At 41.7% G+C, this 25,804-nt stretch overlaps 1 protein-coding gene and 1 long non-coding RNA gene across 2 annotated transcripts in view; one reads left to right on the forward strand and one right to left on the reverse strand.

Annotated features, from left to right (window-relative positions):
* The window catches only part of LOC102945398 (opsin-5), a 44,694-nt gene extending 28,805 nt beyond the window's left edge, over nt 1-15,889 (forward strand). The window contains exons 3-6 of the mRNA XM_007057945.3: nt 6,586-6,685; nt 10,821-10,925; nt 12,778-13,001; nt 15,107-15,889. Of these exons, the coding sequence (XP_007058007.1) occupies nt 6,586-6,685; nt 10,821-10,925; nt 12,778-13,001; nt 15,107-15,550 (873 nt within the window). The 3' untranslated portion in view covers nt 15,551-15,889. The remainder of the gene's footprint in view (nt 1-6,585; nt 6,686-10,820; nt 10,926-12,777; nt 13,002-15,106) is intronic.
* Nucleotides 1-25,804, reverse strand: part of LOC119565820 — a 109,918-nt gene that overhangs the window by 33,667 nt on the left and 50,447 nt on the right. The window lies entirely within an intron of this gene.

Genomic DNA, 25,804 nt, shown 5'->3' on the forward strand with positions numbered 1-25,804 from the left:
CCTCTAAATGGGGCTGCCCTTGACAACCACTCAGACATTTCAGCTAGTACAGAATGCAACCACCCAGATTGGCAATATTGTGGGCATGGAGGAAGTCACAGAGATTGTAGTGGTTTCTAATTCATTTCCAAGTGCAGTTCAAGTTGATGGTTTGGATCGTGTACCTTGGGACCTCTTCTGTTTGACCTGACAGTTGAAATGAGCTATGTTGCTTAAACTGATACACTCTTCGAGAATTGGTATGAGGGCGAGGAGAAGGTTGTTTTTATTGGATATGAATGTAATTTACTTCCCCACTAGGTGCAAAAAACCAGAATTTGCTGATGTTTAGGGAATACTCTGAGGACTCTCTCTCTTACATTAGTCTTTTCTGGTGAAGTGGTTTCAACAGGGAGTGTTTAAAGTTTTCTCCTTTTTTTTCTGGGTTGGGGATTCTGTTATTTTTTATTTACATGATTTGAATTTGGAGTCATTTTTTGTTTGCATTTTTAAATGTTATTTCTGAGGACTAGATTGTCTCAGGCTTAATATATACAGTGGAAAAATAACCTCTGTCACTTGGTTAGTTTTTTCTTGTTAGATTCATCATATTAACTAGAGGACAACAACAGGACGGCTTAGTCTATGGAGAAGCACATGCAGTTTAGAAAGCAACCATAGATTCACAGAATCAGATTTGTGTCCTCTGTCTTGAGCAGTCAGCAATGAGGAGACTAGTGTTTCAGCCTAAATTGATACACAATAGCTACTTTAGCAATCTGTTTTCATACCATTGTATCTCTGTTAATCTAGGATTAGAACCACTGGGACATATTCTTCTCTCACAGTGATGTCAATAAAGAATAGCTCCACTGAAGCCACTAGGGCTACAGCAGTATAACAGAGAGGCGAATCCAGTCCATTGCTAAAACTTGTTGGTGCATGGGAGATTCTTGACACTTCCTAGCTTAGAGCAAAGCTTACAAAACTAATTTGACGCATTATGAGCTTTACACATAGTGAGTTTTAAATAGTGTACTGTGGACATAATGAGATTTAAACTAAGGCATGAGAAGTAGAAAGTAGAACAAGGATGACATTTTCCTTTTGTTCATGTCTCAGCTTGTAGGCAACCAGTAAAGATAATAAGCAGATTCTGTCAATATCTACATGGCAGAAGGAACAGCTTTGGTGTAGTCCTGAAAGAAAAGCTTTTAAACGGGCTAATCTCCTTGCTCGTTAAGAAATATTAGCATAAAATCTGGTTGACTCAAAATTAAAATCAGACAAACTTCCTGATGTTGTCTTTATTAATTTATGAGGTGAGGGGTGTGCAGTTATTGGATTCCCCTCTCAACACTAGGAATCACTAATTGGGTAGCATTAGGGTTCAGATCACCAGTGGTCCTTAGGTCACATTATGAGGACCACTACCCTACACTGAAATAACAGAAAATGTTATGATCATAGAAGGAAAGAATGGGCTGGAGGTAGAAGAAGAGAAAAAGAGAATAAAGAAACAGCTGAAGGGGGAAAGCATGAAAAAATACACAAAATTTTTTGATTAGAGACATTTAATTTATTCTCCTACATATTTTAGTATTTCCTTAGCTGATGGGCCAAATTATCTTTAAATTTGGAGAAGAAATGGATTACTTTATTCTCAGTACTTATATTAGTATTTCTAGCTATCAACTCAAGATACTGTGGTTAGATAATTAGTATTTTCTGGGTTGCTAGCTACTTTGGATTCTGTAGATCTGTCTCTGTTACTACCTATGATCTATGCTATCTTTTTAGGGGTAGAGGTGGCTGAGAAAGGTCTTTCTCTTTCTGTTGGCCATTGTGGCAAGTCTCTGGATCGCATGGGCTATAACTAGTGTTGGGCCTTTTCTCCTCAAGAGACACCTCCTATTTACTCTTCCTCTCCTTGCACTGGAGTAGATATCTAGGGCTCGATTTTGATCTCAGTGATGCAATTGTAAATCTGGAATAACTGTAGCAGAATCCATATACTTGTTCTGAATAAATATGAGTGTAACTGAGATCAGGATCTAACTCTTAGATCGTACAATTATAGAAGCTAGAGATTGGAAAGAGCTATTAGGACATCTTCCCCCTAGTGCAGAAGGATCCCCTCTTGTATCCTTATTAATATTTTTCCTGCCTTAATTTCATTCTGCTACTCCTAATACTACCCTGTTGTACCAGCTTAAATGTTTTGTCTGTCTTCTTCGTGTGTAAGCCTCTCCCTTGTTTGTAAATCTGAAGGATAGTCCACTGGTTAAGGCACTGGCCTATGACTTGAGAGACCTGGGTTTGAGTCCTTGCTTTACCACACGTCCTGTGTGACTTTGGACAAGACACTTGGTCTCAGTTCCCCATCTGTAAAAGTGGGGGGATACATGTGTTAAAGACCGTGAGGAACTCAGATATGGTAATGGGAGCTATATAGTACCTAAAATGTACCTAAAATGGAAAGAACTATGCAGAGCATGTTGCAACTCGGCTCTGTCTGTGAAGCTCTCAGCTCCCTGCATGCCCAGCACGGCAGATGTTGACAGCAAATTCCTGAGAGAGGAATGAGAATGAAGAGACAGCAACTGGAGTAAATCCACAGAAGAAAGCAGCTGAGGGGCCAACAGTAAATTCACTGAAAGGAAGGGGGAGTAAAGAATAGGGAGAGAGAAACCCGAGTTGACCTTGACCTTGATTTTATAAAGAAGGGAAGGAACAATACCCCTAGAGCTAACAACAGTTAACACCTGCAGCTGGGAGTGAGCCAGGCAGGAGCAGAAAAGGCTAAAGCTGGCTAAGCTAGTGGGCTTGACAGCTCCTTAGTGCTAAGCATGGTGCTTTAATTAATCCCCTTTCTCTTTTAACCCATAACCAAAGAGCAAATATTGTATTTTCATTGATAAAGAATATAGATAGAAACAATGTACAGATACTGCAGTACGCAAATTGCAAAATGTATGTTGTTTTCAGTGATATAACCATCCAATTTTGACCGTCTGCTACACATTTGGGAAGTCACATTTGGGGCTCCACCTTGCCTCTTGTGAGGCTGAGCCATGCTAAAGATGGTTAGGAGTACAAGGCAGATGCTCCACCCGAGGGGAGGGCACTGTGGACATTATGTCTCATATGATTTTAACCCTGGTGTTTAGGTACTTGAGACATATGTTGGTATTTTTCCAAGATAAATCTTAGAATGCTATTTATTGTCCCTGCTTCCACCCACTAGGCCTCTTTTGTAGCCTTTCTCTGTCCTGTTTATGGTTTCAGCTCCTCTGAATTTGATATCCTCTTAGGATTTCGTTCATGGGCTGTTTAATCCCTCTTCTAGGCCATTAATGAAGACATTAAGATCTGCCCAATACAATTTCTGCAGTACCACACTAAGCACCTCCTTGGACCTCACTGCTTTGCAATTTGTCACTACTTATTGTTTTTGGTCCTGCTGCCTGTTTTTGGTCCACATGAAGTGTGTGTCTGTCCAAGCTGAGCTGAATTAATTTTGAGAGGAAGGCTGCATGAGACACTACATCAGACACTATCAAATACTGTCCCCAATTCAAACACCATAAACCACATATGGGGCTTATAAAATAAAATCCCTGTGGCTGTAACAGATTCAAAGATGAACAGGAGGGTATTAGATAAGGGGCCAAAGTCAGAAGGCAAAATGCATAAATAAGCATCTTTTATGCTAATACAGGGTCCAAACCAAAGCTGATGAAAATCAACTGGGGAGTCTTGCCACTGACTTCAGTGGGCTTTGGATCAGGTTCATAGATTCCCTTATTATCCAATGCACCGTGTGTAGTCCTCTATACCTTTGCAAGTCAGAATGGTAGCATTTTATACCCACTCTGTTCATGTTTAAATATCTACACCTGGTATGCAGCCATGGAGAACCAGGTCTCCCTAAACTGCTATTGGAAGGAGACTAGACTGGTGTAACTTAAATGCTGAGGTGCTGAAGAAGGTGATATTTAAAGAAAGATAGTGATTACTTACTAGCTGTACATTTGTTTGGTAAGTGTTGTGCTTTTCCTTGTTTATAATTAGAAATGGTTGGAAAACCAAATTTCTGTTCTGCAGGAAATTCTGAAGTGACATTTTTTGCAGTTCCAAATCTGAATGAAAAATCAAAATTTAAAATTTTTCCTGTTGAAGAGAAATTTTGAAAATTTCAATTGAGAAAAATTGAAGTGTTTTATTTTGATAAGGTAAAAATGTTTTGTTTGATTAATGTCAAAGCGCTATATATACTAGGATATAATGCTAAACATTAAATATAATATTAAATTATAACATGTTTTACTATAAAAGTCAAAATGAAATCAATCAAAATGATAAAGGTGAAAAAAAAATTTCCGCATTATCAAAACCACCAATTTAGTTGAAATTGACACACTCCCATGAAAAAAGAAAAGGAGGACTTGTGGCACCTTAGAGACTAACAAATTTATTTGAGCATAAGCTTTTGTGAGCTACAGCTCACTTCATCCCAAAAGCTTATGCTCAAAGAAATTTGTTAGTCTCTAAGGTGCTACAAGTCCTCCTTTTCTTTTTGCAGACACAGACTAATGCGGCTGCTACTCTGATTCCCATGAAACATTTCAATTTAATCAAACAACATTTTCTGATGGAAAGATGTTTCATTGAAAATGTTTCAACTAGCTCTACTTATGATGATACGGTATTTTGTTTTAAATCAAAATGACTAGTCTCATTTTCCTGCCATTTTTTTGTGCACTCCATTGGTAGATTGAGTTGATCAGGAAATACAATTGTCTCTCAGTGAGAAATGACGTTGGCACATCTACTAACGATGGGGAAATGAGGATGAGAGAATAACAGTTGTCATCTTTGGAGGCAATTGTCATATCCTCAGCCGACACATGACGACTTCAGTGGAGCTGTACTAGTTTACATCCACTGAGCATCCAGCCCTAGTCCTTTATATGTATTTTTATTATTACTGCTTTTTAGGCTTTTGTTCAGATTTTTCACCGTTCTCATGGTTCCTGAAACACTGTTCGGTTCTAAACAATAACTCGTACTATTTTTTAAGCTTATGACTGTGTGGATTTACAGCAGTCCTTGCATATGTTGTTATCTCGATTTGTGCAGTACGGCTATAGCACATAGTAGAGCAGAGGCTATTTGCTTCCATAAGCTTAATGAAGTGTATAGTGCATTTGCATTTCCAGGTGTTTAACTAATCCTGAGAGACAACAGGACAAATTCAGCCAAATGCAACCTGGAGTAAGCATGTGCTGCATCCATGGAAATCATTGGGTCATATTCTTTTGTGACATATACATTGGTTTTGGTTACACATCAGGTGTAAGTTGATCATACATGGCCACTTCTGTCAGATTTAAGTGCCATAATAGTGCATCTTGCACTGATTTACTATTCAGTGATTCTGCAAAATGAATGTAGAGAAAGCACGAGGGGGGCTTGTTGCAGGAGAAGGGTGTAAGATAAAGCGTACCACACCTACTTTAATTTATATTCACCTCATTCACAATGTCCTCAGGCCAAATTCAGGCATGAGTTCAATGAGAGTGGTGCCATTTATGTGAGGACTGAATATATTTTGCCAGAATAATGAACTGGTTTAAGTTGTAGGGTTTTTATTTATATAACCATCAAATACCAAATTCTTGCAAGTTACAGTGTGGAGCCACTTACATCAGTTTTCCTACTCAATTTAATGTGAAACTTACACCTCCAAGTGACCCTCTAGCTCTGTGTTTGCATCTGATTCCAAGCTTTTGAAAATTAGACTAAGCCTGCAAAGATTTTATCCAGATCACCTCCCAGTCACACAGTATTCACTAGCAGCTGGCTACATCCATCTTTGCTACATTCAGCAGGTACTTCTTCCTTATAGCCATGAATTAACCTAGTTGAATTGTAACCATTTTGTGCATAGACTGCTAGTGGGGCCATTGACTTCACTGGCATGCTACACAGGCAAAAGGGTCTATGCAGGCATACCTGTGTGGATCAGATTCCAGGATCAGGGCCTGAGTCAGTTTTACCATACCAGTAATAAATATGACTAGCATTGTTCAAAGGTAAATAATTTGGCTGATTTGGGTTTGGACGTTTTAAAAATCTTTTTTTTCCCACCCAGCTAAGTTGATTGCACGCTTGCATGCTTCCTATTGCTACTGCCACCTTAACCTAAACTTCATGTGTTCAGTTTACATATTTGTTTCTATATAATGAGGATTGTTGCATCCAATCCCCTTTCTCCTGTGCAGTCTTTTTTCTCTTTCATTCCGTAACTTTGTATTTTCGGGGGATGTATTTCAGCAGGTGTTTGCTTGTTTGTTTTACATTCACATTACCCACATGACACACCGCATCTAGTTTTTCAGTGTCTAATTGTTCAGTGATCACAGAGATGGTAAAGACCCCTGACATTTTATATTTCATTGGCATTTGGGCTTTTGGAAAAACTTTCAGGAACATTAATATTAAACCACTGGAGCATTCCCAACAGTTCCCCTCAATCCAACCCCCTTGTCATTCTGTAGTTTGGTTGTGGGAACAAACCCCCTTTTTTATTTGTTTTTGCAGATTGATGGATTTCTGACACTTCTGTTTGGCCTGGCTAGCATTAATACCCTTACAGTGATCAGTGTAACTCGCTACATAAAGGGCTGCCATCCAGACAGAGGTAAGGGCTTCAACCACACATTTGAAGAAATTAAAAATAGCGCTGGTCTGACTCTGCCTTCAGTTACCTTGGTGAAAAACAAGAATAACTCCCCTGAAGTCAATGGGGTAACACGGTGGCCAATGGACAAGGGGGGGAATCAAAATCAGGCCCAATAACTTCTGTTGGAAATCTGCTTCCATCAAACATTTTCAAATTAACCCAAATAAGAGCAGCGTTATTCTTGGCACATTTGCTTCACTGTGGGTAGAATTCAACCCCGTGCAGAGGGCCAACACTAAGCTTATGTATCACTTAAGTCCCTCAAAATAGAGTGTAAATGGCACTTCAGTGGTGCACATGTCCACTGTCCCTCTGCAAAGAGGTGAATTTCATCTTGTATTAAATGAAGTTTAGGACAGTTGCCAGCCATTAATAGACCTGGCTTGGGACACTTTCCTCCACAAATGCCTTTTTGTTCTCAATGGTGTTTTGCCTGCTCGCAGCAGGCATTGTGAATAGGGTTAGGTGTCACCTGGGACACTGAAATCTACTGATCTTCCCAGCAACCTCTCCAACACCATCCAGTCTTGCATCTCAAACTGCTTCTCTGCAATTGTCTCTAGGATGCCCTACCATCATCTCAAACTCAGTGGACCGGATTCTGATCAACCCATGTACTTTTTACACCATGTGAGGTCAGAATCAGGCCCACTCTTTTCAATACTGAACTTCTTTCTTCTTAAACCTTCCTCCAGACTCCTTGCCTAGCTCCATTGACATTGCCACTCTCCTTCCTGTCTCCTATGCCTATAATCTGCATGCCATTTTTGGCTTTCCTCTCTACTTCTCCCTTCTCCAGTTCTCTCACTAAGTCCTGTCATTTCTTCCTCTTCAATATCTCAAAAATCACCCTTTCCTCACGACCCGTGCCCCTAAAACCTTTCCCCAAGTGCTCGTTTCTTGTTTACTGTATACTTATCTAACCTCCATGCCCTCCAATCTATCCAAAATACCACTACTAAAGCTATCGCCCTCTCCCACTGCTCTACACCACTTTGAATACCTCCAATGGCTTCCTGTCTCTTACTCTGTTAAATTCATACTCTTTGTTGTCACCTGCCTACAAACCCCTACATAACCATGCCACCCATCTACATTTCTGCTCTTATTCCCACCTACCCCAATCTGCTCCTCACCCTTTTCCCAATCGTCCCACTTAAAAGATCACTTATGTCCTCCTCCCATTATTCATTTTGTATTTCCTATCCTGTTAGAAATCTCCCACCAAAAGTCCTTGCTCAACTACTTCAAATCCCTCTTTAAAACCCACGCCATCCAGAAATTCTCCCTATTTTCTTCTAATCAATAGTTTCCCATGCTAGTTCACAACTCCAGTGTTATCCAGTATTGTCTTTTGTCTTTGTTTTGTGTGATTTACGCTGTAAGATTTGGAGCAGGGATCCTGTCTCAATCTCTGTATATAAAGAACCGTATACATTTACTGTGTTATATAAATGATATTTCTAATTGCATAGGCAATAACAACCCTGACAAGGCAATATATATTCTGCAGGAAGTTCCACCTTTGCACCAGAACCAATGCACCTTGTCACTGATATATCTATTAAGGCCCATTTTTAACTCAGTCTGGTGCTGGTGCAGTCAGAATCAGGCTGTGCTGTGTTCCATATTTTGTATTTATTGTACCATATCTAGCCATATTTTAAACGCACGTCTCTCTCACCTAAGTTTCTACCAGAGAGCAAGGTCACAGCCACCTCAGCCTACGTGCCTAGGCATCATAGCTAAGCCCCAGAAAGATCCTCAAACTAGGTGTTTCCCCACCTATCTTGCCTGTGGGGCCCAATTTGGTAGGCATGCTCTGAACATACCTAGACCCACACAAAACAGCCAGAGGATGTGATAGTGCCCCTTTGTAACTTTTAGCCCAGTGGTGTTAGGGCCCTCACCCAGGATGTGGAGAGCTGGGTTCAATTCCCTCCTCTGTCTAATGTGGGGAAGGGACTTGAACTTTGGTGTCCCACCCACCTCAGGAGAGTGCCCTAACCATTGGGCTATGGGGTATTCTGGGGTCTCTCTCAATCTCGCCCGTTGAGGCTGTTCCACTGTGTATAAACAATTAAATAGGCATTGGAACAGAGGGACTGAAACCTGGGTCGCTCACATCCCTGGTCGCTCACATCCCAACCTCTGAGAGTAATTCTGTCTCTGGTGCCCAGGAGAGATTGAGAAAAACCTGCCCCAGAATACCCCATGCCCAAGTAATTGATTTCTGTGGAAATTATGAGTCTAAATATCTTTGTGGATCTAGCCTAAGGTGCCTGAGTTCCTTTGTGAATCTAGCCTTAAGTAATCGCAGGAAGTCTAATGTCTTGGACAGCTCTCTGTGCTCTGAAGAAATCTTCCTCTTTCAGAGTTTTACCTCTTCAGCAACTCACCACTGCTCCCATGGGAACCAAATTAATTGCATCGACACAGGGAGCAGGGCTGCACACATTTTAGCCAAGCTTCCAAAACTTCTGCTGGTTAGAAGAGGGTACTTAAAAAGCCTGCTTTGAATACTTACACAATTGAAGATTAAACATATGTATAAGCCAGATTCTCATTTACTCGAAGGCCCCTTATGCCACTCCAGCAGTGTAATGGGGTGTAAATGCAATTTACTCCCACTTTAAGGTCGCTTTACACTGCTGCATACTGGGCCTCCGTATAAATCAGAATTTGGCCCATGGCTTTTCCCATCCCTTTATTGCTGCTGCTGACTGCAACATTATCAAGGGCCATTGATGCAGCCAAACCGTAGCAGAAACTGCACGTTCGTTATCACTGAAGTCAGGCCAGATACTCAGGGAGCACTATGGAAACTGCGCTCAACTATCCCTGACAGGGGAGGGCATGGGCGAGTAAGGGAGGACACAGTGGAGCACGTGGGGGACTCAGGCTGAAAACGTTTCCTATATTTAATAAGTAGGATCATTCAGAACCCCTCCCATCCAATGACAGCATCAACAGCTTGGGAATCAAGGACAAAGAAGAGAAGAGAGTGGAATTCGTTAATTAAAACCATTAGAAATGTGAGTAACTAAAAGCCTTTTGCCTTTGACACGCCTGAGGCTCATATTCTGTAGGAAAAGTGGTAAGTACGGGGAAAGCAATAACTTTATTAAAATACATATCTCAGATACCTGTGCCAGAGAGTTAAATGTAAGGGTCATTCCAGAAGGCACTTGCAGTATTTGAGTGGGCTGGACTCTGGGCTAAATCCCATCACAAGTCACAACCAGACAACCTCAGCAAAATATATGTAGACAGTTGTCTACACCTATTGTCTGGAAAGCAGAAATTTCTTTCAAATGTAATAGGTTAAAATAATTTTCCTATGTGTTGTCTGGCACTGAGAGGTTTGCATGTGCAGACTGCAGCACCTGGGCCTAATGATATTTGTGTAAGTGATGGCACATGGAATCTTAACGAAAAGTGAGGAGAGTACTTTGCTAATCTAGTCAGGTAAAGGATGTATTTTTCTGTGGACTTTATATCCCTTTAAAGAAGGCTGGAACTGGCACAACCACTGTATGGTTAAGAGTAAGTTATTCTGGTTTCTCTGATCATGGATGAGTTGAAAGTGTTATGCTGGCTGAATAAGGTAGTTTGAGTTTCTGATTTGTTTTCCTCTGGCTACCAGTGTGGGGGCAGATTTAAAGTTATTTGAATGCTATACTAGTGAATTTCCATTCTTTCCATTGTTTTTCTTTTTTCGTCTTAAATTAAACTTATAATTTCCTGTCCTTTTAAAGGTTTACAAAACTGCAAAGTTCATATATGTTTCTTGTAGCTTTAACACTGAATTTCCGAATTGTCTCATATCTAATTTATCTGTCACTTTTTAATCTAATCTAATTTCATCTAACTCCAATGTCCTTGCAAAATCTTGAACACTCAAGTCACTGATCTATACTTTCAAACTTACCTTTAGTTTAAAAACCTTTTTTTTAGTCTGGGAATTATCTCAAGTACCAAGATTCCCCTAATTAGCCCTCCCTGGTCTTTACAGTAGTCCAATGTGAACAGATTTAATCGGGAAAGGGTCAGTGTGTTAAGTGCCATTTTCTCACTGTGTTGTATGTTCCAGGGCATTGTATTAGCAACAGCAGCATCACTGTGGCCCTGGTTCTCATCTGGATTGCAGCTTTCTTCTGGTCAGTGGCTCCAATACTTGGATGGGGCAGTTATACAGGTAAAGGGCCTCTCATACATTCCTACAGTGACACAGCTGGCACATTTGCTCTTAATAGAACAAAGATCATTTCCCTCTTATCTTGCTGTTTGTTGTAGAGCAGACTGATTATCAGTAGAGCTGGGAGTATAATTCATAAAGAACAATTTATCCAGGGAATGCTTATGATTGTACTCTGGATATACCTCAGATCTCAGTTTTGGGCCTGGTACTTTCTCTGCATCTTCTACTAATTAGTGATACTACATTACATGGATGAGAGTACTGCTTATGTGCTACTTTGTCCAGGTGTATACATCCTTTCCAATATTTCCCTATGCAATCTACTTGTGGGATGAAATTCTGGCCCCACTGAAGTCAAAAGGAGTTTTGCCATTGATTTCAATAGAGCCAGAATTTCACCTTTGGTTTGCAAGGTTCTTACTGAATGTATCCAGATAAGTGCATCAGAACTTTTTGATGTTAAATATGGAAAAGACCAATGTCTTTTAGCTCAAGGTAAGTAATTAATTTTTTATCTCTGGTTCCTGTCTTCTGAAAGTTAATTCATCCCATTTAAACTTCATCAGCTATGGAGAATTAAGAGGAGTTATTTTTGATTAGGTCTTGTAATTTGATGCTAATATGAGTTCCATTGCTGAATCATGCAGGTTTCACGTGTTAAACTTTTCCAGGGATTGTAAATACTTGACTGTGTAAACAGCTAAAACTTTGGTTCATGCTTTTGCTTATTTGTGATGTATTTTATTGCAATGATTGTCTGAGCAGTCAACCGACTTAATTTTTTTAAAGTCTATGGAAAACCTTGCTGCTCATTTCATTTTGGGGAGTCCTTGAAACCTTCATTCCAACCTTTGTTCAAGTGTGAAATATATAGGCAGGCTCTATTGCTATAAGTCAAACTCAATATTTTGTTACGGGGCCAGATTTACAAAGGCATTTAGGTGCTTAAAGATGCAGATAAGTGCCTAGTGGGATATACAAAAGCACCCCAAGCAGGTTAGATGCCTAATTCCCATTGACCTTCTGTTAAGTGCCTAACTTGCGTAGGCACTTCTGAAATCCCACTAGGTGCCTACCTGCATCTTAAGGCACCTAAATCCCTTTGTGAATCTGGCCCATTATCTAAGCATCTGTAGCCCCTTTATAACTGTACGCTCTAGTTTGCAATTTATGTCTGATCTCAGTTTTTTTCAGGTGTGTTCCCATTACCATGCTGTATTAATGTGCCATTTGCTGTATTAATATTTTTGCACCTCCGGTATCATTAAAGTGGAAGTGCTTTCCATATAGAATGTTTGTGGCTTTCTCCATTCTATTTTGAAAGATTCAATATTTTTTATTCCTATTTCTTATTTTGTAATTTGTTAGTTAACGTGACTTTTTTAATTGATTGGTGTATTATCTTTGTTACAATAACTTCTTATTATGCTGTTTGGTACCAAGATCTTAGAAAAAGTTACTGTGTAGAAAGTAATAGCAAATGGAAGAACATAACTTGCAATGGTATCAAACCTACAGAATTAATAACCATTTTTCTGAGAATGGGAATTAAAATATTACCCTTTACTGTCCCCCCTTAGCAATGGTTTCTTCATGCTGGCTAGGCAGTGGAAATCTAAATCAGAGGCAAGTAGCCTGTAATACATTTTGTTGCAATCTATAAGGTCTCGGAAAATTGTGTCTATAGAACATTATGTCATAATTCATTAAATCACCATGATCACTTGGTCCTTTGCTTTCTAAAAGAAGAAAACTATATGTTTTAAATTTATAAATCAAATGCTTTAAGATTATTAAAGACAAATATATTAAAAAGGAAAAAAGCTAACCACATTGTTTTGTTTTCTAGATCGCATGTATGGCACCTGTGAGATAGACTGGGCAAAAGCCAATTTCTCTACAATCTACAAGTCCTACATTGTGTCTATATTTATCTGCTGTTTCTTTCTACCTGTGATTGTCATGGTCTTCTCATATGTGTCTATCATCAACACTGTCAAGTCAAGCCATGCACTAACTGGAATGGGTGATCCAACAGATAGGCAGAGGAGAATGGAGCGAAATGTCACTCGGGTATGTCTAGGTGCTTAGTATACCTGGTAGTATACAAGAAAACAGAGTGGGCACTTTGCATTCTTCTACAGCATTAGAGTTCAATGACGAAATTGAAGACTTATTATCAAATTGGATCACAAATGAACATTAAACCAGAACATGAAAAAAAATCATGCAGTCAGTCAAAAATATGGCGAATATATAACTGAAGTACTTTATTTATGGATCACCAAAGATTGTGTCCTCTTCTTTTTCTGAAGTGATAGTTGTGGCGGTTCAAATGACAAGACGGAACACAGCTTTTAGCAAGCAAGCGGCTGGTCTGCTAACGGGCTTCTGCCCGTCAGCTTTCCACCCTCTCCTTTATTCTTTTCTCTCCCCCTGGGCATTACATTCTCCAACAGATAAAAGGAATACACTGGCTTTGTTTAACATTCTTATTTACCAATTTCTATCTACCGCACTCCTTGCTCTCGGGCCTTGAGCCCAGTCCTGAGAGGCTTCCCACGGTTCATGTCATCTGGGCGAGATTCCAAGGTTGATGCCCTTGAGAGGAGCTGTGTGTGCACAGGTCCAGCACAACACTCCGGGTGTGCCCTGAATGTTGCCAAGCGCATGAACCTTGTATGAATCCTACAGATAGTACTGTGCAGAGAGAAACTTATGGTGGAATTCTTAAAAATGCTAATCACTGGCTTAATGCTGCTTCCTGTTCCATCAAAGTTAATAGGAGATTTAGTAAAAGCTGAGTGCTTTTAAAAATCCTACTATTCATTATTAAACTCGGGTATAATAAAAACCTGTTTCTTCCTACTCTTTTCTTTTCCCTTTTGAGTCTTATCCTACATTTCCTTCACTTCTCCCCACCCTCCCAACCCCCACTCTCTGTCCTTCTACCATGTATCTTTCTTCTGCATGGTCCTCTTTCCAGTCTCCCTTCCTGTTTCTTTTTCCTGCCCTTAGTTGACCGTTCTTATTTCATGTTCCCTGCATCTTCATCCTAATTCTTTCAAAATACAAGTGGCAAAAAAAAAAAATCAAACGTACGTTATCGTTAGGCACCTAAATCTATATTTCAGGACCCACGTAAGCAGCCTGCTTTTCAGATGTGCTGAATACCCGCTACTCCATTGCACTCATTGGGAACGCTCTCTGCCAAACGCTTCTAAAAACCCGGGCATTTATTTAGTGCCTCAGGTGTCAAACTTTTTAGGTGTTATGTTTGAAAATACTGGGCTAGAGCTGCGGTGGGCAACCTGCGGCCACCACTGACCGCCGCTTCCCGCCGCTCCTATTGGCTGGGAACAGCGAACTGCGGCCACTGGGGGCTGCGGGCGGCCGTGCAAATGTAAACAAACCGTCTGGCAGCCCGCCAGCGGATTACCCTGACAGGCCGCAGGTTGCCCACCGCTGGCCTAGAGCCTGATTTTCAGATGAGACGATCACCCATCACTCCTGCTGATGTCGCAGCTGGGATTGTGAGAGTCTCAGCACTTCTGAAAACCAGGGGTCGACAAAGGACCTGAGCTATTTTTATCTCAGTAAATACTTAGAGTGGAGCCAATTCTATATATTTGAATTGCTTCTGAGAAATACCCATCTGAGCTGTCCAAACGAAGCCAGACAGCATATATGAATAAGTACCAATGAACAAGAGCAAAAGTTGCAAAATCTAGCCCATAGTGTGTCCTAGTGCAAGGGTGCTGGAACTAGCAGAACTGAGGGTTCTAGGAACTAGCAGGTACACCCCAGACCTGAAGTAGTTTCCATCATATACAATAGCATACGGCAATGAAGACATACGCTCAATTCCTTATCTAAAACAGACAATCATCACATTTTCCACATCAGAAATGTGCTAGATTCTGTACAAACATATAGTAACAGACAGTCCCTGCCGCAACTTGCTCACCATCTAAGACGAAGTGTGAGAGGGAAAATACAGGCACAGAGAGGTGAAATGACTTGCCCAAGGTCACAGAGCAGGTCAGTGGCACAGCTGGGAATACAAGCCAGGTGTTTCTTAGCCATCAAACCACACTGCATCTCTCTGCTGCTTTAGTGTAATCCAATGTACAGTATTGTCTTAAGAAAATAAAAGATGTTTTCATTCTCTCGCCTAGGTTTCTATTGTCATTTGCACAGCCTTTATTATAGCATGGTCTCCATATGCTGTCATCTCAATGTGGTCTGCCTGTGGCTACTCTGTGCCCAATCTAACCAGCATCCTTGCCAGTCTGTTTGCCAAGTCTGCCAGCTTCTACAACCCCATTATCTACTTTGGAATGAGCTCCAAATTCCGAAGGGACATTTTCATCTTGCTGCACTGTGCTAAGGAGACTAAGGACCCCGTGAAGCTCAAACACTTCAAAAACCTCAAGCAGAAGCAGGAGCCTTCTCCTTCTCAGAGAGAAGAGAAATATGCAGCGGAGGTCCAGCCTGCACCCAGTCCTGATTCTGGGGTAGGGAGTCCAACCAACACCCCACCTCCCAAAAACAGGGAAGTGTATTTTGGTACCTTTGATTCTGCATCTACCAACCCCAATATTGAATGTGATAGACTGTAAGGCTGAAAGTACCATGTGCATCCACTGTACGTACAAGTAGAACAGATTCAGCTCACCACTTCTGAGCAGCTCCCTAATTCCCATTCCAGCTGTCTCTTACTATAGAACTAACTCCTGTACGACTTAAAGCAAATCAGGATGTGCTAAGCAGATATAATTCTTATTATATATGGGTTATAAAATGCAGTTCAGCAAATGCAGTGGGCATCAAATCTAGTGCCGGGGGAATTTTTCTGGATCTACAGTACTGCATTTGAAAGACTTTATTTAGACAATTTATCAGTTAGCCAAAATCACTAATATTTTCATATCCAAATTATATTAATTAGGTGATTTCATTTCCCAGATCACATTTTGCCACCCTTTTCCACCCTTTAACAGTCCCGGGTTTATCCGATTCCTCTGGCTCCCCAGTGCTGCCGTTAGTTAAAGGCCAAAAGGGAAGTCAGTGTCTGCTAAGATCACTATAATGCTGTTCCAAGATTGGCCACTAGAGGGTGCGCAAAAGCCACATGCTCTCTGTGGGAGACTAACACTGTCACCTCCATGATGCTCTCGGGCTACTCAAACTAGAGGGATGAGTGGGTGGGGATGGTGTAGAAATAAGAGTCCTGAAGTCTAGCTAGGACTGAGTGCAGTAGCAGCCATGTCACTGGGCTAGTTGGCAAGCTCTTTGTGGTACTGGCATCTTTTAGTACTTCGCTGAACTATGAATGGCAGTGTCACACCTGTCTTTGTTTATTTGCTGCATTATATTAATCTTTCCCGATTTTTTGGGTGAGAAGGGCATGATCGTAACATTCATACTCAGGGAAGTTGGCCTTAATTTTCTTCATACATCTCCAAACTGATCTTTTCACTTGGCTGTTAAATCTGAGTAAGAGATGTTGCACGGGCAATGAAACTAGCAAGAAGCTGTTCCCACAAGAGTACCAATAAAGTATGGGTTGAAAATTATTTAAAAAACAAAACCAAAACCCAACCTTTATTGACTCTTCTCAGGGCAGTCCGTATATCTGCCCAGGGATACAAAACTGCCAACTACTAGCTAGAAATAGCTACTCTACAAAACAGTAGGACAAGGCAGTGATTTAAATAGAAAAGCTGTGGGGTTTATTTTTCTTGCTATTGGCAGAATCTGCCTGTTCTGTCAGGTTTGTTTTGGAAAATGAAAACAAAGAGGCATGTCCATTTTTCTCCTCCTTAGGGGCTATTCTTGTTCACAGGCTTCCACCAAAAAAATGTATCGGCATGTTTACAGTAGACACGTTCCCTCTCAAACATTGTACCTGCCTGCATTTACTGGCATTTGTTTGTTCCATCGTTAAACAGGATAAATAATTAATGGTTTGCAAACCACATTACTCATTATGAATCTCTGGAATCTGAGTGTCCAAGTACATAAACATTGTATTTGTTTTGCAGAAGTATGCTTATCCATATGTGGTTCTTGGAAAAGTTATAAAAAAAAATCCACCTTAATTTCCTCCATTAGTATATTTGGTTTGAGATTTTCATCTGATTTGAACTTAAAAACAAATAAACTTTATAAGCAATGGCAGTGAACTATGATTTCTTTCATGGCCATAGAGCTGAACTGAAAGCGTATTCATTTTTGTGGAAAATTTTTGAGAATTTGGCTTTTTTTCTATTTCATTATCATAAATAATTAAAAGCAAATAGGTCAGCTGCTTGTGTCTGGGTGAAGCTGCATTCCACAATTACAGGAGCGAATCAAACCCACAACAGATTTCGGGCAAAATCCTACCCTGACTGAATGGACTGAAGCAGGGGTGACAGTGGGGTGAGTAGCAGGGTGCAAACCCTTGCGTCTATCACAAGAACCATGCTGCTGGCTCAGTGTGGGCAGGTGCTATGCACTATTGAGTACACTTTGCTTCTCCTTTGATGTGAGGCACCATGCGGCCCCAGCTGACACATCCTGCTGTCTCAAGTGTACACGTCAGCTATTCAGCTGATGGGCTGATCACGTCTCATCACCAGCAAACCGGCTAACCTGGCTCCCCCTAGTGCTTTGTTGTTTGTAAGGGAAACACACTGGGGATGAATAGGTTCCCTATTCCTTTGTCCCAATACACTCACTACAGGCGTTGGCCCTTAGTATACACAGAATTGCTATGGCAATTCACCACAGAAGTGACACTCCAAATGATAGTCTTGCATAGTTAAGACCCAGTTCCATGGACATCTTCCAACTCTGCAAGACTACAAGCTAGAATTCAGTCTGAATTGTAATGTACGCTACTTTTGACCACTTTAATAGATACAAAATTACATATGTACAAACAAATAGGGGAATTAGATGATGGAGGGGATGGAGAGTGGTGGAAAGGAGGACACCAGAAGAGAAGTGGAGAAAAGGAAGAAGTGAGAGAGGAAAGCAGGAGGGAGAAGGAGCAGAAGCGGAATGCAGGCATATCTGCCGATGGAGGAGAAGGTGTATTCAATTCTCCCAAAAGTTTGAGCAAGCAGCAACGGGACTTCATCTTGCAAGGACCGTGTGGAGTAGTAAGCTACGGTCCTTCATCAATACACAGTGATGCCACAGAACCCTGGCTCCCACTAAAAGAGCACCCACAAGGCAGTCTATCTGGCTGGGCAGGTTAGGCAGAGGGATACCACTGCAGACACCAAACATGTGGTACAGGATCAGCAGCAGCAAGGGCAGCAAAAACAGTGGCATGTTTGTCACCAAGTGTTGCTCAAATAAATAGACACCATATCCAGACGCCTTGACTAGAAGCAGTTTTGTGATTGCAAGCAGATACCAGTATGTAACACAATGGGGGGGGGGAGGGGGAGTCCAAAATGTGTAACATCACTTCAGTGCACGTAAAGTGCTTTGCTTCATGACTTAAAGTATGAAATAATTGCTATCATGGAGGGTTTTTAAAATGTATCTCCAACTGCCAGAGATAGGGAGAACTCTGAGTTACTACAGTGAATTCTTTCCCAGGTGTCTGGTAGGTGGATCTTACTCACATGCTCAGGGTCTAACAGACTGCCATATCTGCAGTCAGGAAGGAATTTTTCCCCAGGTCAAATTGGCAGAGACCCTGGAGGTTTTTCACTTTCTTTTGCAGTGAGGGACACAAGTCACCTGCTAGTTTGAACTAGAGTAAAGGGTGGATTCTCTGTAATTTGACATCTTTAAATCATGATTTGAGGACTTTGGTTACTTAGGCAGAGGGTAGGGGTCTCTTACAGGAGTGGGTGGGTGAGGTTCTGTGTCCTGCGATGTGCAGGAGGTCAGTGTAGATGAGCACAATGGTCCCTTCTGGCCTTAAGAGACTTTGAGATTCCTGATTTTTGTTCTATTTTTCTTTCCTTTCCTTTAAAAAATGATAATCTTAAAACAGTGGACTGCGAGGAGAGCTCAGTTCAGGCATGGCTTTGCCACATGCTTCCTACGAGATGTCGGGTCAGTCACTTCAGTCAGAATTTTCAGCGGTAGTCACTGATTCTGTGTTCCTCATTTTCTGGAAACATGACTGGATTTATTTTCACAACTACCATGTGAGCGAGGGAAATAGTATCCCCTTTTTTACATATGGGGAACTGAGGCACAAAGGGCCAGATTTTCAAAGCTATTTAGGTGCCTAAAGGTGCAGCTGTGCACATAGGCTCAGATCCTCAAAGATATTTAGGCACCCATCTGCATCTCTAGGTGCCTAAATACCTTCCAAAATCTGGCCCAAAGAGAATAAGACCAAAATTTGCAAAAGTGTCCACTGTTTTGGGGCGCCCAGCCTGAGAATGTGAGGGTCTGATTTTCAGAAGTGCTGAACACTCACAGTTCCAGCTGAAGCCCATGGGAGTTTGGTTAAAATCAGTGGGCTCACAGCACCTGAAAATTCAGGCCTTTGGTCTCTCAAGTTAGGCACCTAAAATTAGTGTACACTTCTGGCCATGTTGGGCTATTATCTCTGATCTTAATTCTTCATTTGTGAAAAGGGGATGCTATGTCCGTACCTCGCAAGGGACTTGTGCAGGTAAATTCATTAGTGTATGCGATAGGGCCGCAGAGAGGTTTTTTTGGGACCTAGAGCAAAATTTGAAACTGAGGCCCCCTACACTTCCAAAAAAATTACCAATGAGGGGAGGCCCTGGTGGGAGTTGGGGTTGGAGAATAAGCCTGCCATTCATTCACCCCACAGCCGTGGCTCTTGGGCTGGGCTCCCCACTCCAGGTATTGTGACCTGGTGCATTGTGTTACAGCACCACGCAGGTTTGCACCAGGTCACAATGCCACTCACTCAAATTTGCCTGGCCATTCCTCCTTCATGCCTGACGGGCAGGTGGGCCAAACCTGAGTGGTGCTGAGACCCCAAGTTGCAATGCCCCTCTGAGGGGGCCCTTGGTCAAACTGCTCCTCCTCCCCCTTCTAGGAAGCTTTGGTCTGTAAGGTGCCGATACTATAGTGAGAGAGCGATAAAAAAATTCCATGAGGAAATTAATAATTCTGTACTGAGCACTGAGTTTGGATAGGGCAAGGTGAAGAAGGCAGGGCCCATACATTGAAGATAAAGAGAACTATTGAACAGCTGCCTGATTCCCAGAGCACTGTCCATCCTGTGCACTGATTCAGGAAGGGGTCCTGTCGAAAAAAATACTTTCCATCCTGTATGTGAATATTGTATCATAATGCATGGGCACAAGGGGGCAGAATTAAAGTTGCAGGGGAGCTGTAAGATACTGGCTCTGACCGTGCCTCAACTTTTGAAAATACCCAGTTATTTCTCCCTTGGCTTGCAGAGCTCCTGGCTAGAATATAGCGTCTGAACTTCAAATTCCTACTCTAGCATTCTGTGCCCCAAGCTCCATGTGTTCAGCTTGTTTTACTGCAACGTCCTGCTGAATTTCAGATCATACCTGATATAGTTTTTGCTTCAATTTTTTTACCAAAAAGTAACATGGCTGATGCCTTGATATGAGGAAGATTACAACAGGCAACCAAACATGTTGGAGTACCTGGTTGAAGTACTGTCTTTTAAGAGTTTAAACTTTATTTAAACAACAGTAAAACTCCTTGCCCTAAACCAGTGATGGAAATAGGTGGCCAGATGTTTGAGCCCATTTACTGAAATGAAAAATCTTTCAAATTCCTACAATGCAAACTGTGAACTAACTGTCTGGGTGTATTAAAAAAAACAAAAAAAAAGCATAGTACTCCCTTAAGGCTTTTGATACACTAGTTGCTGTAAATAATGCGGATTTAGCATGCACAGCAGCATCAACAACTACAAAGAACATTTCTCCCCAAGGTGCTAGTGCAAAATCCACATGGCTTCTCCGCCAAAGTCCATCCTGAACCACAGTCGTACCTGTGGTGGCGGTAGTGCTGGCACATGCTCACACCCCAAACGACTCCTCGCTGTCATTTCAACGAATGAACTTCATTCCGGGTGTAACTCGACTGACTTCGTTGGAGTTACCCCCCAGGACTGAGCCTCACCCAGTCTGGCCACCACACAGAACTTTTTGCTAATACCTCCACTGGAACAATTCCTAAGTGTCTCTCATGCAGAATGTGCTGTTGTCATTTAGTTGGCACAATCACACGAATAACCATTCAACAGGGATGCCTGATGTGTAGTCTCTCATTTTTGTGGGTCAGAAATGGTTTTATGTCATTACAAAGCTTCTATGTAAAATCAGGCTTTCTGTTTTGGATAATATAGGATCTTTCACAGCATTAAAACAAACTGTAATACACTTTACTTTCCATCATGAAAGGTGACTATGATTACTTGAGCTTAGAAAACCATTGTTATAAGGAAATGATTTATATATTGCCTTCCTCCTTTTGTTGTTATTTATAGGTTTCACCTTTCTCTTTCATTTTGAGTGATAGAGTCTCCCTCTTGATGGATAAAAGTGTCTCCACAGTGTAATACAAAGCTACAACTAATCCAGATCTCTCATCATAAGAGAGTTATTCGCATTCATGGATGTCCTAATAATGGTCCTAATCCTGTTCTCATTTAAGCCACTAGGAGCTCTGCTACTGACTGCTAAGAGAGTAGCATTGGGCACAATGTCTCCTAAAATTGTAGCAGTAAAAGTTATATATGCAACTTATGTATGGCAGACCTGGAAAGGTGAGATTTTAAAAGCAGATGCACCTCGCCTGTTGAAAGTATGCCATGACATGCTGCACCATGGGCAACTACAGTCGTTCAGCTGATTGATCTACAGACCGGACTGACACAATCATTCAAATCTCAAAAGCAGAAAGTCCTGTTACTCTCTATCTAATAATTGCAAGTTCAGCAGAAAAAGCCACCAGGACTCCCATAGGTGGGAGTTCCCATTTTACACCGGCAATTTCACCTTCCTCATTCCTGTGGCAACTGACTTATATAAAGATTGTTAGAATGACTAATGCTAGGGTGCAAATTTCTTAGAGATGAAGAGATGTAATCTTTGCTGGACTTTTACAAGGAAGTTTGGTTAATCTGAATCAGCCTGTAAATCCTTATAGCGGCTTAGCTAAAACAAAACAAAAAAAGAGTTGACCCTCAAGCAAGTAGTGCACACATTTTGAACCACTGGTTCCCATTCAAGACTTTCCTTGAGATCTGGATAAACCCAGCATGAATGAAATATTCACAGCAGGCTCAGGAAACCAGATTGGTCTATGCGCTTGTACTCATCCCCTTAAAAACCACAATTATTTCAGGCTTTGCTAACCAGGCGTGGGACAATTTGACTTGCTCAGCAACAAGCTCAAAAACAAATAATCCAATTAATGAAAGAAGCAGAGTGTAAAAGTATTTGGGAATGTTTGGGAATAGCACAGATAAGCAGCCAGCACCTCCCTCGTGGAAAGTTTCCCTGGAACAATGGCTCAATGAGGCCCCTTGTTAATTGAGGATTGTGGTTGGTCTGTGAACTCCACAGTAGTCAGAGCTGTGACATTTCACTGGCACTCAGAAAACAAGGGAGAAAACAAAGAACCGCACACCATGCGAACAAGTTGGGCTTCAATTAAACAAACTCAAAAGACGAATGGTGACATTTGCAACTGCTGCCTACTTCAGATTCTGCAATGAAATCCGAGCAACTGGTTACATAACTTTTTCCTAGCCATTCAAGCCAGCCCTCATTAGACAACAATAAAGGAAGGTCAGCAGTGATTTTTAAAAAATATTTAGTCTTGATATGGGGGGGAAATGGTCAGGTTTATTCCTATTGCAGTTATGGAACATAGGTACAGTGTCATTCTTTCAACATTTTAAAACATCGTATTTATTTTATCATTGTTTCTATGCTAATGACATTCAGCTGCAAATAGCTCTGAATACCTTCAGCTACTCACATACTCCCTCTGCCTGCCTTGCCCAAGTAAATTCATGGCTCTGGCTCAAGTTCCTTAAAGTGTGGCTCTATCTGTGACCCTCACAGTGTAAAATCTTGCGATTAAGGGGCCTTGTGACAGTTATCAGCTCCACTTAATTTAAGCTTTCACTGTTTGAAAAGTCACTCACTAGTCTTTTTCCTTGCAAAGACAGAGCCAGATCTGGTCTGACTTACGTAACGGAGTGTGTTGTGGGCTCTGGTCATGTTAGCTCCTCAATATAAACAGATCAATAGGGTTGTTTTCTACTGTATTGAGGAAACCCCAAATCTCCTCTAACAACTGCTCTTCCCAGCTCCACTCTTGTCTGCCAGCCACTAGCAAACATGGACTCTAATATGAGGTCCTGCTTCTTACAGCCTGCACCTGTTTCTTCTTATCACCTTCTCCCCTCTACTAGGGGAATAGCTGGTGGCAGAAGCCCCCATATTGTCCAACTCATATACTTATATTTAGCTTCTGTATGTCTGACAGTAGAACCACAGAGAAAAAACTAAGCCAAAACAGATTTTCCCCACTTCCTCTCTTGGAGCTATGGGGAGAAATCCTGGCCCTACTGAAATCAGTACCAAAACTCCCATTTACTTCAGGATTTCATAGAGACTTAAGAGGTGTGGGGTAGAGAAGAATGGGTACATAGCCCCTGCACACACCGCTGTGCACTGAAGAGAATCCAGGCAACATGCTCCTCCGTTTTGAGAGGCATTGGGGAACTGGGAGACATACAGGTTACGGCTCAGTACTCAAAAATGCCTGCAGAAGATGTCTGGACCTCAGTAGAGTGTATGAGGCACTAACTGTAACAGGAACCTCTGCAGTCAGTAAATAGTGATGCCTGGCACGTGACCACAATATAACCTTTTGTAACCCTGACCTAGGTGAAGTAACTGGAGCCATGCAATAAAATTCAATCAGCACAGCTGTGTGTCACAGTAATATTGCCCCCGTGGTGAGAGTGGGGCGGTGGAACGTTCTTTTCCAGGGCCCCAGTAAATCTTAATCTGCCTCTGCAAACTCCAGGCTCTGTGTCTAGGGCATGCATTGAGACTGCTTGTTCTCAGTTCCACACCATAGTTTTGGGTGTGAGGCTCTGGCATTGATGGTGCCTGTTCTGCAGTCCCCACCTGGATCTCAGTGCTTGTGGCATGCACAAAGCATGCCTGCTCTCAGCAATGTGCAGAGGCGAATTAAGGTTTCCTGGAGCCCTGGGCCAGAGCAAGTGGGGGACCTGTCCCCACCCCTTCCATCTGTGAGAAGAACTCTAAACAAGCTTTAGCAAAGAATGGTGCGGCGATGGGGTGCTGTTCATGATCTCTGCCAGACCATTCTGTGATTCCATTCTCTTTTTCTCTGTGTGGGTTCTCCACATCGTCAAATGCTTCACTGAATGTTTGAGTTTGCTCCAAGATGAGTCTCATCTAATCTTCTAGGAGAACATCATTGTTCATGCTGGCACCAAGTGCCATCCATTTCAAGCAATTTTTTGCCTCATTTATAAGTTTGCAGATTCTACTGCCATGATTGTATGCTTGCCTCTTAGAGCATGACTGATGACTGAAGCACCATAGATCAGTGGTGGTCAGCCAGGAGTACGTGTACCCCTGGGGGCACTCAGAGGTCTTCCAGGGGATACTCAACTCATCTAGATTAGTGTTTCTCAACCTAGGGGTTGCAGCCCCCAGGAGGGTGGTGGTCATGGGACGGGTTTAGGGGAGTTGCAAGTATAGGGTTGGCATCAGGGGGTGGCAAGCAGTGCAGTTGCCCAGGGCCCCATGCCACAGGGGCCACGCGAAGCTAAGTTACATGCTTCAGCCCCAGGTGGCAGGGATCTGGCTTCAAACAAAGCTCACAGGTGAAAAACAGCCTCAAGTATCACACTGAAATGTAAGAACAATATTTATATTTCAATCGATTTATTTTATAATTATTTGGTAAAAATGAGAAAGTCAGCCATTTTTCAGTAATCGTGTGCTGTGATACTTTTGTATCTTTATCTAATTTTGTAAGCATGTAGTTTTTAAGTGAGGTGAAACTTGAAGTACACAAGACAAATCAGCCGCCTGAAGGGGGGTCCAGCTGCACTATTTAAGCACAGAGGGAGTTCTAGGAAGCTGTCTCTGCAACTCGTCAGTACCTGCCTTGTTGCTACAACCTTAGACCCAACTCCTGGTTTCAGACTTCGGGCTCTGACCCCTAGCTTGACTTCCAGCTCTGACTTCGGCCCCAACCACAGGCCTCTCTCCTGGTCCTTCACACTGGGCCAGATCACCCATGTCCTAAGTGTGACACCCATCTGTATCTTTTGGCACCTCAGTGCCTTTAAAAATCTGTGTCCCTCAGGTTTTTCCCCCCATGAGTAAAAATGTTGCTTGTTTTATTTTAACCCACTCTTTTGTACTGAAAATATTACAAGAACAGTCATGTACTTTATTTTTCCCGTCCCTCCAAGTAACATTTCAATTTAAGCAGGGGTGATCTATCTATATTATAATATCAAATGGACACAGAGTAAAGAGGTAAGTACGTATTACTTATTTTAAAATTATTTTCTTTCCCAGCTACTCTGAGTTCTGCATTGCTGTTGCTGAGAGTTGCACCATTAAGAGGTTTACTCTTATCTGGCAGAACTATATAGTTGATTGTTGGCCTGCTGGATTCATTTGTGCTGTCATGATTGCTTTTTTGGCCAGCATTAACAATAGTAACAAAGCTTTTAGAACAATTTAGTGTAGAGTTAACGAGTCAGTAATGCCAAAGGTATACTGGTGGTCTTTTAAGAGTAATTTCCAACATGTCCTTTATTGTTTGTTATTACTTCTGCCCTAAAGAGTTGTTAGACATGGCCATATTGCATGAAAATAGAGGCTGCTTGT

The sequence above is a fragment of the Chelonia mydas genome, chromosome 3, assembly GCF_015237465.2.
Source record: "Chelonia mydas isolate rCheMyd1 chromosome 3, rCheMyd1.pri.v2, whole genome shotgun sequence".
In the NCBI taxonomy this organism is placed as follows: Eukaryota; Metazoa; Chordata; order Testudines; family Cheloniidae; genus Chelonia; species Chelonia mydas.